At 47.0% G+C, this 14,857-nt stretch overlaps 1 protein-coding gene across 1 annotated transcript; it reads right to left on the reverse strand.

Moving 5' to 3' along the window:
* Positions 1-3,214: 3,214 nt before the first annotated feature.
* LOC105717263 (sorting nexin-8-like) lies at positions 3,215-4,586 on the reverse strand. The gene is given in 2 exon segments (XM_064365603.1): positions 3,215-3,476; positions 3,478-4,586. Coding segments are annotated over 2 exon segments (1,371 nt in total).
* Between the last annotated feature and the right edge of the window lie 10,271 nt (positions 4,587-14,857).

Genomic DNA, 14,857 nt, shown 5'->3' on the forward strand with positions numbered 1-14,857 from the left:
GGTTGGTTTCTGGATTCTGAGTTCTAACTTGATTGCACTGTGGTCTGAGAGACTGTTTGTTATGGTTTCCGTACTTTTGCGTTTGCTGAGGAGTGATTTACTTCCAATTATGTGGTCAATTTTAGAGTAGGTGTGATGTGGTGCTGAGAAGAATGTATATTCTGTGGATTTGGGGTGGAGAGTTCTGTAAATGTCTATTGAGTTTGCTTGGTCCAGGTCTGAGTTCAAGTCCTGGATATCCTTGTTAATTTTCTGTCTCGTCGATCTGTCTAATATTGACAATGGTCTGTTAAAGTCTCCCACTATTATTGTGTGGGAGTCTAAGTCTCTTTGTAAGTCATTAAGAACTTGCATTATGTATCTGGGTGCTCCTGTATTAGGTGCATATATATTTAGGACCGTTAGCTCTTCTTGTTGCATTGATCCTTTTACCATTATGTAATGTCCTTCTTTGTCTCTTTTGATCTTTGTTGCTTTAAAGTCGATTTTATCAGAGATGAGTATTGCAACTCCTGCTTTTTTTTTTCTCCATTTGCTTGGTAAATCTTCCTCCATCCCTTTATTTTGAGCCTTTATGTATCCTTGCATGTGAGATGGGTTTCCTGGATACAGCACACTGACGGGTTTTGGCTTTTTATCCAACTTGCCAGTCTGTGTCTTTTGATTGGGGCATTTAGTCCATTTACATTTAGTGTTAATATTGTTATGTGTGAATTTGATACTGCCATTTTGATGCTAGCCGGCTGTTTTGCCCATTAGTTGATGCAGATTTTTCTTTGTGTTGATGCTCTTTACCATTTGGTATGTTTTTGGAGTGGCTGGTACTGGTTGTTCTTTTCTATGTGTAGTGCCTCTTTCAGGAGCTCTTGTAAAGCAGGTCTGGTGGTGATGAAATCTCTGAGTACTTGCTTGTTCACAAAGGATTTTATTTTTCCTTCACTTACGAAGCTTAGTTTGGCCGGATATGAAATTCTGGGTTGAAAGCTCTTTTCTTTAAGGATGTTGAATATTGGCCCCCACTCTCTTCTGGCTTGTAGGGTTTCTGCTGAGAGATCTGCTGTGAGTCTGATGGGCTTCCCTTTGTGGGTAACCCGACCTTTCTCTCTGGCTGCCCTTAGCATTTTCTCCTTCATTTCAACCCTGGTCAATCTGATGATTATGTGCCTTGGGGTTGCTCTTCTTGAGGAATATCTTTGTGGTGTTCTCTGTATTTCCTGGACTTGAATATTGGCCTGCCTTGCTAGGTTGGGGAAGTTTTCCCGAATAATATCCTGAAGAGTATTTTCCAGCTTGGATTCATTCTCTTTGTCACATTCAGGTACACCTATCAAACGTAGATTAGGTCTTTTCACATAGTCCCATATTTCTTGTTGACTTTGTTCATTCCTTTTTACCCTGTTTTCTCTAATCTTGCCTTCTCGTTTTATTTCATTGAGTTGATCTTCGACCTCTGATATCCTTTCTTCTGCTTGGTCAATTCGGCTGTTGAAACTTGTGCATGCTTCGCGAAGTTCTCGTGTTGTGTTTTCCAGCTCCATCGATTCACTTATATTCCTCTCTAAGTTGTCCATTCTTGTTAGCATTTCGTCAAATCTTTTTTCAAGGTTCTTAGTTTCTTTGCATTGGGTTAGAACATGTTCTTTTAGCTCACGAAAGTTTTTTATTACCCACTTTCTGAAGGCTGATTCTGTCATTTCATCACACTCATTCTCCATCCAGTCTTGTTCCCTTGCTGGTGAGGAGTTGTGATCCCTTGTAGGAGGAGAGGTGTTCTGGTTTCGGGTCTTTTCATCCTTTTTGCACTGGTTTCTTCCCATCTTTATGGATTTATCCACCTGTTGGCTTTGTAGTTGTTGACTTTCTGATTGGGTCTCTGAGTGGACGTCCTGTTTGTTGATGATGAAGTTATTTCTGTTTCTTAGTTTTCCTTTTAACTGTCTGGCCTCTCTGCTGTAGGACTGCTAAGGTCCACTCCAGGCCCTGCTTGCCTGGGGATCACTTGCAGCAGCTGCTGAACAGTAAAGGTTGCTACCAGTTTCTTCTTCTGCTTTGTCCCAGAAGGATGCCTGCCAAATGTCAGTCTGAGCTCTCCTTTATGAGGTGACTCTTTGGATATATGGGGGTCAGGGAGCTGCTTGAGGAAACCGTCCGTCCTTTATAGTAGTTTAAGTGCTGATCTGTGAGCTCCGTTGTTCATTCAGAGCTGCTGGGCAGGTAAGTTTAAGTCTGCAGCAGCAGAACTCATAACCCCCTTTTTTTTCCCAGGTGTTCTGTCCCAGGGAGTTAGGGCTTTATGAGTTTCCACTGTGCTGCTGCCTTTTTTTTTTTTTTTTTCTTCAGGGCTGCCCTGCCCACAAGGAGGCAGCCTGGTCACTCTCAGCCTGCAGAGGCTTTGCTGAGCTGCTGTGGGCTCTGCCCAGCTGCCGTGTGAACTTCCCTGCAGTCCTATTTATATGGGTATAGTTAGAACTGCCTCGGCAATGGTGGCCCGCCTCTGTAATGACGGACTCTCTCTGTAATGGCGGGTTGCCTCGGCAACGGCAGGCTGCTTTAGCAATGGCAGACTGACTCCGTATTGGTGGAGTGCCTCGGTAATGGTGGACGCCCCTCCCCCACAGAGCTGGACCGTCCCGGGTTCAGCTGTGCTTGCTGTGAAACTCTCAACCCAGAGCGTTTCCAATTGCCGTTTTTTTGTTTCTGTTTTTGTTTTTGTGGGGGTGGGACCAGCCGGGCCTGATCACCTGGCTCTCTGCCTCAGAGCCTTTTGTTTTTTAGTTGAATGGTCAGCTCTCTCCCAGGTGTCCTGGTTGCCTGTTGAATAGGCACTGGGATCTGTATGATTTCCCGTGCAGCTCTGAGATTCGTGGCGCTTTTTTGCCCAGTAATCTCCTGGCCTGGCTCCCTGTTTCAGCTCCCCTTGCTGGCTAAATGGGGATACAGTCCTGTTTACTCTGCACTAGGAACTGCTGTGCCGGGATGCAGGCAAAACAGCCGCGCCGGCCAAAACAGCCACACTGGTGACCCATGGGACTCCTCCGCCTGGGAATCTCCTGGTCTGTGGGCAGTAAAAATCCGTCCGGAAATGCGGCATCCACTCACCCTCTGCGCTTTCACTGGGAGCTGTAATCCTGAGCTGCTCCTAACCGGCCATCTTGGATCTTCTCTTGGAAAGAGATTTTAGTGTGGCTGCAGGGAGCACCACCTTAGCCTCATGCTAGTGAGGACACAGGCCGTCCTCCGGCAGGTTACGCGGTGGGGTCAGGGCACTGTGTGGTCCCACAAAGAGGCAGCTGAGCTTGGGTCTCAGGTCATTCCACACCTTGCTCATCTCCTTGTGCCCTTGAATCTGGGAGTTCACAAAGGCACAGAGGATGTGGGAGGTGAGGGGTAGGTAGACGTGGATGAGCTGTGTCTCCTGGTGCAGGCAGTACAGGGAGAAGTAGTTCCGCAGCCCCATGGTCTGAATCACATTCTCCCACAACGCGGGACTCCGGCTGCTCCACGGACTCCGTCTCGTGGTTCTGCATGGTGGCGCTCATCATCTGCCTCTTCATAAGGCTATGTTTGTGCAAGGCCTGCTGGTGCTTGTTCAGCATACCCTTCTCGTGCCACTCACACAGGTCCTTATACGACTGCAGCAGATCCAAGAAGAGGTTCAGCTTCTCTACCACGTCATTCTCCTCCTGCTTACCCTGTTGTGCAGCCTTGTCGGCGAGCAGCGTGAATTCCACAGACAGGCCTTTCAGAGCCTGCTTCAGGGACCCCTGCGTGCTGGTGTTCAGAGTGGCCCAGGAGGGCGACAGGGTCATGTCAGACCCTATGGCACTTAGCTCCCTCCCGAATATGAGAAGATCTGCCACCTTGTTGATGGCCCTCAACGCGATCCGCTTAGCCCTGTCCCAAAGCTTGTGAAAGCTGTTGTAGATGTTCCAGATCAGCTCCCGGCTGATGGCAAACTGAGCTTGGATGTCAGCTGGGAGGAAGTCCTTGGCCCTGGTAGCCAGCTTACAGTTCATAAATTCGTCCCCAAAACACTGTGCTGATTCCTTTAACTTGTTCTGCACATCTAAGCCACTGAAGGACAGGAAGAGCTTGAGAACCACATCCTCGGAGAATATGGGGTGCCGTGCCACCAGGTTGACAAAGCACTTCAGAGCTCTCCTCCTGGCCTTGATGAACTCCCTGTCAGCTCCCAGCATCCTCTTGGGTGGCAGGGCAGGCACCATCTGGTAGGGGAACTTGTGCAGGAGCATCTCCTGGAAGACCACGAAGTTGCTATACCATCTGTACATGGAGGACTTGAAGCGCTGGCTGGAAACCTCATACACCACATGCATCAGGAAGAGGCCCTTCTTCTCCGGAATGAGCTCCACCTGCACAGTGTCCCTGGCCAGCAGCTGCTGCAGGCCATGGAACAGCAGCAGTGGGTTCCCCTGCAGCATCTGCATTCGACTGGGGGCTGGGGCCCGCTGCACAATGGCCTGGGGCTCGACGGCCTGGGGCATTGGCAGGTCTTCTGATTTGTTGTTCTTCCTTTTTAGCCATTTGTCTACTCTCTGCACTAACACTTTCAGATACAAATTCATCTAATACCTCGGGGTGAAGAGAAAGCTGTGCCTTCACTTCTTCATTGGTAGAGCCATATAATGTTGCCATACCAGTTAACCGTCAACTGCTGGGTCACCGGCAGGAGCGGGAGTGCATCTCTGGCCAACAGCCTGGGGCTAGCGAGCGGGCCTTCATGGCCTCTTCCACAGCCTTCCTCCCCAGTTTGGCAATCAGTTATACAAACTTGCCTAGGAATGCAGACTTGCACAAATCCTTTGATTACTTTCTTTCTACCTGGAGGCATAACAGGCTGATGGGGTCTCCTATGGCCAGACTCTCAGGCCCAGGATTGGCCAATTTTAAAAAAATAAAAAATAAAAGCATTAGATTTTTAGTAACATTCTAGCTCCATAACTATCTAAACGGCTACTAGAAACAAGCAGACATTTCTTTCTTAGGCTCTAAGTTGAGGTGACTTTCCTTAGTGGCGAATACTGTGTGAAAACCACAAATCTCAGAGTTGTCTCTGTCAGGTTGAGTGTCCATGCAGACACCAGGGAATGGCAGTTGGTATATATCTGTCCTGGCAAGACCCAAGTAAGAATCTCTTAAGGGTGAGGAACAACAGGAATCAAAGTTGAAGAAGTGACAGATGTCCATAAAGTCCCCTTGGTGGAGGAGTTGATCCCAATGGATGAGGCTGGAGCTAGCATTCTTCTGACAGGGATACCAGGCTGGGTATTCTGCTTGAGTCAGCCTGTTGGATGCCCTGGCTACACATACGCTTGGTAGCCCTGGGAAAATCCAAGTCCACAGGCTGAGCCACAGGAAGATTCTAGTGCAGGAGCTGCTGGATTGGAGTGGGGGACAGGGGCAGGTAAAGGCAGAGATTTAGGGCATAGGAGGACTATGCTCTGAGCACTTCTAAGAGCTAGGAAGCAGTGCTGGCATCAGAGCTGACTTCTCTGCAGAGCCACTGTTGAAGAACCAGAGGAGCAGAGCAAGAGCCGAATCTGAGCACCAAGACTTCTCTCTGCAGGCCTCAGGCCAATTTCCTCCTCTTAGACCTGGTCATGAGGGGCCCTTGCACTTCCAGGCCCCCCGTGATCCTCATCACTCCACTTATGCAAATCTCTCATGAATTTCCCAAGCCCCTGCCTGCTTGCCAGGACCCCCAAATATTAGGCTGCTTTCTGGGAGCCCATTGCTTTCTCAGAGCCCCAGAGCTTTGCGAGTGGCAGACCTGAGAAGTGAAGCAGAAGCTTCTCAGGGAACCAGGAGCACTGTGCAGGGACAAAGTGGAGCCCCACCCTGCAGAGTCTCAGGTCATGTGGCCTGGTGTGTCTAATGATGGTAACAAGTGTAAGGTTCTAAGCAGACACTGCTGCCTCTTCACGCTGCTCAAATAAAACAGTGATGAGGAAAGGGAATATGAGATAGAGTTCCAAGGTGAATGGGAAGTGTCAGGGAGTAGGAAGATATGGGTGGCAGATCTGGGGACCATTTTTCCTCTCCACTCTCTGAAATGACTTTTACACCTTTTTATCTCTTATACTTCCAACAGCCCTGCCTCTTCTTACTCTCAGCTGTTACATTGCTCCCTATTTAACTGGGAAATCATGTAAACTACCCCAGATTTTATTAATAGCCGACTCTTCCTCTTAAGCACTGGACCATAGCCTACTTCCTACTCAAGGCCATCCCTCCTGCAATTGACCTCTATCCACCTGCATCATTAGTTTTTCCCTCTCTGTGGGATCATTTTTGAGCAAATCATGCTGGGATGGTGAACTTTTAAAAAATCAGCTCGTTGGGGAGAGATAGCATGGGGAGAAATGCCAGATATAGGTGATGGGGAGGAAGGCAGCACATCACACTGCCATGTGTGTACCTATGCAACAATTTTGCATGTTCTTCACATGTACCCCAAAACCTAAAATGCAATTTAAAAAAATCAGCTTGACAGAGGTATAATTTGGGTATAAAATGCACCCACTTAAAATCTGAAGTTGGATGAGTTTGACAAATGTATACACCTGTGTAGTCAACGCCACAGCCATCATATTATGTAAATTCCCATTACCCTCAAAAGGTTTCCCATGGCTGAGTAGTATTCCCTTGTATGGATACAGCACAGTTTGTGTATTCATTTGCCTATTGGTGTACAATTGTGTGGTTTCTACTTTTTGGCTATTATGAAAAGTGCAGTGAACATTTCATCTGTGAGTCTTTGTGTGGATGTATGTTACCATTTCTCTTGGCTAAATATCTACAAGTGGAATAACTGAGCCATATGATAGGTTTAATTTTATGAGAAACATCCAAACTGTTTTTCAAAGTGGTGGTACCACTTTACATTTCAATACCAGTCTATGAGAATTCCAGGTGCCACCACACTTGGTATTGTCAGGATTTTTCCCCCTAACTTCAGCCATTCTATTTTGTGTTTGTATATGGAGTATGTTCATTTTGGTTTCAATTTGCATTCTCTGATGAATGATATTGAACTTCTTATCTGTAAGGTTTGTTCTTGGGTTCCTGCCGTGTTTAAAATGAAGAAACAGGCCAGCACGAAAATAATGAAATGCGAAGGAATTTATTCAGGCTCCCGGGTGAGGTTCTGCGGTCCGGACAGGAGGGGCCGGAGAAGTCGCGTGGACTCCTCTTAGACGTGGGGTTTTATAGGGAGTGGAGGCGTTTGATTGGTTGTGCCCAAGGTGAGTGGGACAAAATGGAGGGGAGTGGGGCCCGGATGGAACAAAATGGCAGGGAGCGAGGCCCAGATAGGACAAAATAGTAGGCAGGAAGAAAAAATGGCAGGCAGGGAGTGGGGCCCAGATAGGACAAAATAGTATCAGGTAGGTCCTGGCGGGGCTTTTATTCCAGGCTCCCGGGGGGGGTGTGTCCGAGCTCCCGGAGAGGGAAGGGGGTGTGTCCGAGCTCCCCGCGAGGGAGGGGGTGTGTCCGAGCCCCTGGCGAGGCAACCAGCCTTACATTCCGACCTTTTGATGATAGATAGAGGGCACCACTCTTTCTGACTACTTCCTGCTGAATGGGGCAAAGTAAAGGGGACAGGTCAGTTGGCTGGTGCCTCGACCGAGACACGGACGAAGGGATGAAGCAGCATTTGGTTAACAGCCACTCATCCAATTTCTCGCATAGGAGCTTGTAGGAACCTGAGAAGAAAAGGGGCCATTAGTAAAAGCAAACAGATTACAATGATAGGAGTGATGATGGGGGTTAGCCAGGTAAGCATAGGATGCCACCAGCTTAGGGACAAGGCTCCTGTTTTTTGCTTTTTACAGAGGTCCTCCTGGAGGCAGTGGAGAGTGTTGATGTTCTCCTCTACTAGGCCTGATTCACTGATGTAGTAGCAGCATTGTTCCTAGAGAAACATACAGGTACCTCCTTTTTTTTTTTTTTTTTTTTTTCCACGGATTTTTATTTATTTATTTTTTTTAAGGAGGAAGAAAAAAGAGAAAGAGAGAGAAAATGGGGAGGTGGAAAAAGGAAGAGAAAGAGAGAGAGAGAATGGGGAGGAGGAAAAGGGAAAAGAAAGAGTGAAGGGAGAGAGAATGGGAGTATTGCTTTCTTGCCCAGGCTAAAACGCAATTTAGTAATGGTTATTAAAAACCTCTTTTATAATGATAATTATACTTAATGATGTAATCAGGAAGGAATAAGGGAAGAAGATAACAAACATACAGCCAACCAATATTTCATTTAAACCTATGAAATGCTATGCGATTACTCAGGAGTGATTTACTTCCAATTATGTAGTCACTTTTCTAATAGGTGTGAGATGGTAATGTATGTTTTGTGTATTTGAAGTGGAGAGTTCTATAAATGTTTATTAAGTTTACTTGTTCCAGGTCTGAGTTCAAGTCCTGGATGTCCTTGTTAAGTTTCTATCTCGTTGATCTATAGAATCAGCTCTTCTTGTTACATTGATCCTTTTACCATTATGTAATATCCTTCTTTGCCTCTTTTGATCTTTGTTGCTTTAAAGTCTACTTTATCAGAGGCAAGAATTGCATCTCCTGCTTTTTGTTTATTAGTTTATTTTTACTCTCTGTTTGGTTGGTAAATCTTCCTCCTTCTCTCTGAGTCTTTGTGTATTGTTGCATGTAAGATGGGTCTGGATGCAGCATACCGATGGGTTTTGGCTTTTTATCCAATTAAAATATATATAAGTTTAATACTGGCGTTTGATGCTAGCTGGCTGTTTTGCCCATTAGTTGATGTAAATTTTTCATTATGTTAATGTTCTTGCTTTTTGATATGTTTTTGGAAAGGCTGATATTGGTTGTTCCTTTATATGTATAGTGCTTCTTTCAGAAGCTCTTGTAAAGCAGGCCTGGTGGTGATGAACTCTCTAAGTACTTGTTTGTTCGCAAAAGATTTAATTTTTCCTTCGCTCATAAAGCTTAGTTTGGCTGGATAGGAAATTCTGGGTTGAAAGTTCTTTTCTTTAAGGATGTTAAATATTGATCCCCACTCTTTTCTGGCTTGTAGGGTTTCTGCTGAGAGATCTGCTGTAAGTCTGATAGATTTCCCTTTATGGGTAACCTGATCTTTCTCTCTGGCTGCCCTTAGTATTTTCTCCTTCATTTCAACCCTAATAAATCTGGCGATTATGTGTCTTGGGGTTGGTCTTCTTGTAGAATATCTCTGTGGTGTTCTCTGTATTACCTGGAGTTGAATATTACCCTTCCTTGCCAGGTTGGGAAAGTTTTCCTGAATCATATCCTGAAGAGTATTTTCCAACTTGGATTCATTCTCTTCATCACATTCAGGTACACCTATCAAACGTAGATTAGGTCTTTTCACATAGTCCCATATTTCCTGGAGACTTTGCTCGTTCCTTTTCATCCTTTTTTCTCCATTCTTGTCTTCTCGTTTCATTTCACTGAGCTGGTCCTCAACTTCTGATATCCTTTCTTCTGCTTGATCAATTTGACTCTTTAAACTTGTGCATGCTTCGTGAAGTTCTCGTGTTGTGTTTTTCAGCTCTATCAATTCACTTATATTCTTCTCTATCTTGTCCATTCTTGTTAACATTTCGTCAAACCTTTTTTCAAGGTTCTTAGTTTCTTTGCATTGGGTTAAAACAAGTTCTTTTAATTCACAGAAGTTTCTTATCACCCACGTTTTGAAGCCTGCTTCTGTTATTGGAACACACGTGTAATCTATTAAGCCTTGTTCCGTTACTGATGGGGAATTGCAATCCCCTGTAGAGGGAGAGGCATTCTGATTTTGAGTGTTCTCTACTTTTTTATGCTGGTTTCTTCCCTTCATTATATATTTATCCGTCTGTCATCTTTGTAATTGCTGACTTTCTAACTAGGTCTCTGATGTCCAACTTGTTGATTCCCAGCACCAAAATCTGAGCAATCCACTGCGCCGGCCAAAACAGCGGTGTTAAGATTGATGGTGCTTTTCTGCCCGGAAATCTCCGGACTCTGCACCTAGAATTGGCGCGCTGAGGCACCAGCAAAACCGCCACGCCGGCCACAAGAGTCGCCCTGGCGACCCGTGGGGCTCCTCCACTGGGAATCTCCTGGTCCGTGAGCAACAAATATTCGTCTGAAAGTGTGACATCCTCTCGTTCTTTGCGCTTTCACTGGGAGGTACGTGCCCAAGCTGCTAGTCATTGGCCATCTTGGATCTCTCTTACAGGTACCTCCTTTTTCCGCTGTTAGCAGGTCAAGAGCCCGTCAGTTTTGGAGAGTTACCTGAGCTAGTGACGTGATTTGTCACTGGAGGGAGGCTAGAGAAGTTGCTGACGCTTCAATGGCTACACGGAGCTTGTCTTCCAGTTGAGCGGCTGAAGTGACACTGTAGCCCATTGCTCCGCTTCCTATTCCAGCGGCTACTAGAGATGATGCTAAAGAGAGGCTGACTACTACTGGGAGGAAAACAGCTCGTTTGTTTCAGCGAACAGAGGAAGGAGGCATAAAGAGAGATAGGAACTCGGCCTGTCTGTATGCCTTCAACTGTGGGACCAGGGTAACAGGTACGCAAGGGAAGGGAAGGGAGGCATTTATAACTTTGGTTAGGGTCCCATTACACCAAAAGTATCCTCCCGGAGGTGCATAGTGGGTGGATCTTACTTTTACAGTTGTGTTGCAGCTGGGGCTGTCAGTTGTTCTGTAGCAGAGAAAGAGATCCTGGGAGTGTGCTTTGAACAGCGGGATCCCTGTTAGGGTGGTGTCGGGTCCCGTAGGTGATCGTGACAGGTTGAACTCGGTCTGGAGGGGAACTGCAGCTAAGGGGGATTCATTGAGGGAGGCACACACAAAAAAATAGTAAAGTTTATGGCTTCAGTTAAACTTAACATATTAACGCCTTGCTGTACTAGTGTTAACCAAGAGAAAGGTTGGGGGTTATTGCTCGAGGATCCAAGTTGGTTAGTTAAAGCAGCCTCATTTTGTAAAATGGTGTTGCCTAATGAGCTGAGTCGGTCTACTTCCACTGGCATGATGCGGGTATAGGTTCGATATATTTACCATGTACCACTGGGGTGGCTATTTGTAAACCTGGTATGTATTTTACCTGCAATTCCCTTTTCCCATCAATTGTGCCAGGGGTCACGAATAGTAAGGGACACCTTGCCTTGGTTGTCAATGGAAAGTACTTCACTTTTTGGGGTTTTATGGATGACACAAGAGGTGTACGGGCATCCACCAAAGATAGCGCTCCACTTATGACAAATATTCTTGGCTTGGTCATACAGAAAGCAGAGGCCAAAGTTATTCTGACAGTTCTTAATAGTATTGGCCTTGGATTTTGGGAACTCAAATTTTATGGGGGATTTGCAATCTATGGGCTGGCAATCTACTTGAGCAATATATTTGGTCTTAGTAGTGGGGCCTTGTTTCCAGGATTCCTGCAAATAGAACCGCCGGGCATAGTAGGGACTGGCCTTAAGGGGAGATATTAGAAGGATTGTTAGGAGGAGGATTTGAAGGATTAGGAATTGACAGGCAGGGGCTGTGAGTGAGGCGGAGGTGAGTGGGACCCAGGAGTTTGGATTTCCATTGGTCATCTCGAGGTGCCGCCTTAAGGCGGGACACATGATACCACGGGGTGTAACCTAGGAGCTTGGCAGCCGTGGAGGTGGTTAGGATAACGATGTGGGGTCCTGACCACCTAGGCTGCAGAGATCCTGGCTGAAGCTCCCGAAGGAGAACACTGTCACCTGGCTGAAGGGGTGCTGCCGGGTGCAAGTCTCCAGGCCCTGAAACAATGGGGAGAGCATGATCTGCATGCTCCCTGAGTAAGTGGCAGAGGAGAGATAGATAGGGAAGGTAGGTGGCTAGGGGAGGTGGTTGCACCGGGAAATTATGGGAAACCAAGAAGGGCTGACCGTACAGCATCTCAAAGGGGCTAAGGCCCATTGGTTCCCGTGGGGTGGCTCAGATCCGAGCTAGAGCAAGAGGTAGGAGAGTGGGCCAAGAGAGTTTTACCTCGATAGTCAGTTTAGCCAAATGGTCCTTGAGGATGCCGTGGGCCCGTTCGACCTTACCCGATGACTGAGGGTGGTAGGGGATGTGTAGTTTCCAGGAGATGTTGAGACTTGACGACCAGCTGGACTACCTGGGCTGTGAATGCTGGACCGTTGTCTGGATGGTGACAGGTAGGCCGAAGTGGGGGCTGATCTCTTGAATAAGAATAGAGACTACCATGTCTGCTGTTTCCCGAGAGGTAGGGAAGGCTTCAACCCAACCTGAAAAGGTATCTACAAAAGTTAGGAGGTAGCGAAGCTTCTTGTGAGAGGGCATGTGAGTAAAATCAATCTGCCAATCCTGGGCCAGCAGGTTACCGCGCATTTGGTGGGTGGGAAACTGCGGCTTTAGGCTTCCCTAAGATGAGACCTTAGAGCAAGTGACACATGTTTTGTGTATCTGCTCGACTGTCTGTTGTAGGTGTGGTGAATAAAAGGGGTTGTATAAAGCGGTACAATGCCTTGGGCCCTATATGTAAGGATTGGTGTATTTCGGCAATAATTGTAGGAGCCTGTTCCCGTGGGAGGGTGATCTTATTATTTAGGAAGATCCAGCCCTGGTCAGACTCGGTTCCTCCACTTAACATAAGGTCCTGTCTTTCTGATGGTGAGTACATTGGCGACGTAGCTGTGGTAAGGAACAGAATTGGAGTGGGAGCTGGCCTGGTAGTAGTTAGAGCCTTTGCTAATGCATCTGCCCTTGCATTGCCCTGAGAAACGGCATCCTGCTGGGCCCAGTGCCCTCTGCAGTGGATGACCACAACCTCTTTGGGCAGCATCAGAGCTTGTAAGAGGTTAGAGATTTGGGTGGCATTGACTATGGGGGTCCCCTTTATGGTAAGGAATCCTCGCTCTTTCCAGAGGGCAGAGTGACAATGGGTAATAAGGAAAGCATACTTGGAGTCTGTATAGATATTTGCTCGTTTCCCTTTTGCTAGTGCAAGAGCTAGAGTTAAGGCGATGAGCTCTGCCTTTTGGGATGTCATCCCATCAGGGAGTTGGCGTGCCTCAAGGGTGGCTGAATCTGTGACTACAGCATAGGCCGCTTTTCACTGTCCCTCGGCCGTTATTACTGAACCCCCATCTACATACAAGGTAAAGTCGGGGCTAGAGAGTGGAAGGCTAGATAGACCCTCTCGTGGCTTAGCAAATGTCTACTAATTCAGGACAGGAATGAACTGGGGAAGGGGAGTGGGATGGAAGGGGAAGTAAAGTAGCAGGGTTGAGTGGAGTAGAGGGATGAAGACTGACTGAAGGATTTTTCAATAAAAAGTAAGTGAAACTCTTGTAACCGAGAAGGTCCTAGGTGTGCGAGAGACTTATGGGAGAGAAGGTCAGTGAGCCGATGGGGAGAAAACACCGAGATGAGCTGGCCTAAGGTAAGTTTTAGGGATCCCTTAGTGAGTTCTGTTGCCACCCCCAAGGCCCGCAGGCAAGGCTGCCATCCCCTGACCGTGGGGTCAAGTTGCTTTGATAAATAGGCTACCGGATGATACACAGGGCCTAGGGGCTGGGTTAAGACTCCAACCGCAATTCCCTGTTTTTCGTCAGTGAACAAATGGAAGGGGTGGTTGAGATTGGGTAATTGGAGTGGAGGTGCCATGGACAAGGCAGTTTGTAGTGCTTTGAAAGCCTGTTTTACTACTCCAGGGTAAGAGAGGGGTCCAGTAGGTGTGTCTTTAGCTGCTATATACAGAGGTTTAGCTAGAGTGGCAAAATTAGGTATCCAATGGCAGAAGAATCCCACAAACCCTAGAAAGGAAAGAATTTGGTCTGCTGTCTCTGGAGGCTGTAGTGAAATGAGTGTTTTTCTTCAGTCTGTTGTCAGGCTCTTTGTTGTAGGGGTGAGGCGAATGCCTAAGTAAACTATTGAGGTGACTGACAACTGCGCCTTGGATGGGGATACTCGGTATCCTTTAGATCCCAAAAAGTTAAGGAGAGTGGCAGTATGCTGTCGGGACAGGGAGAGGGAGGGACTACAGAGTAAAAGGTCGTCTACATATTGCAGGAGGAGACTGGGTTGGAGAGGGCAGGAGCTGAGATCAGCTGCTAAGGCCTGCCCAAAAATATGAGGGCTGTCTCTGAATCCTTGGGGCAAGACTGTCCAGGTAAGCTGTTGTGCCAAATTGGTGTCCGGATCAGTCCAGGTGAAGGCAAAGAGAAAATAAGATTCAAGGTGTAGAGGGATTGTAAAGAAGGCATCCTTGAGGTCCAAAACTGTAAAATGAGAGGTATTGGAGGGAATGTTGGATAACAAGGTGTATGGGTTGGGGACTACTGGGTGGAGGGGTACTACTGCCTTGTTGATAAGGCGTAGGTCCTGAATCAAGCGATAGTCACCGGATGGCTTTTGGACTGGCAATATAGGAGTGTTACAAGGAGAACTGGTGGGAATAAGGAGTCCCTGGGCTAGGAGTCGAGTGATAATAGGCTTCAGGCCCTGACGGTGGGTCTTTGAAATGGGAAACTGCAGACGTGAGGGGAAGTGAGTAGGATTCTTGAGAAATATTTTAACTGGTGTGTGATGTCTTGCCACTATAGGCTTGGAAGCATCCCACACTAAGGGATTGACTACATCAGGAGGGATAGGGGGTTGAGACCAAGGGTTAAGACAGGGCTTAGTCTCAGTTAGAAGAGACAGTAGGAGGTGTGTATGTGAGGGGTTTGACTTTGTGTATGTGAGATTAGTAAGTTGGAGAGTGGCCCCCACAGCCTGGAGAATATCTCGTCCTAGCAAGGGAACTGAGCATGAGGGTATGATTAAAAAGGAGTGAGAGAAGGGGTGTCCCTCGAGGACACAGG

This window comes from Aotus nancymaae, unplaced genomic scaffold (genome assembly GCF_030222135.1).
Source record: "Aotus nancymaae isolate 86718 unplaced genomic scaffold, 86718_ANA_hifiasm-v0.15.2.pri h1tg000059l, whole genome shotgun sequence".
NCBI lineage: Eukaryota > Metazoa > Chordata > Mammalia > Primates > Aotidae > Aotus > Aotus nancymaae.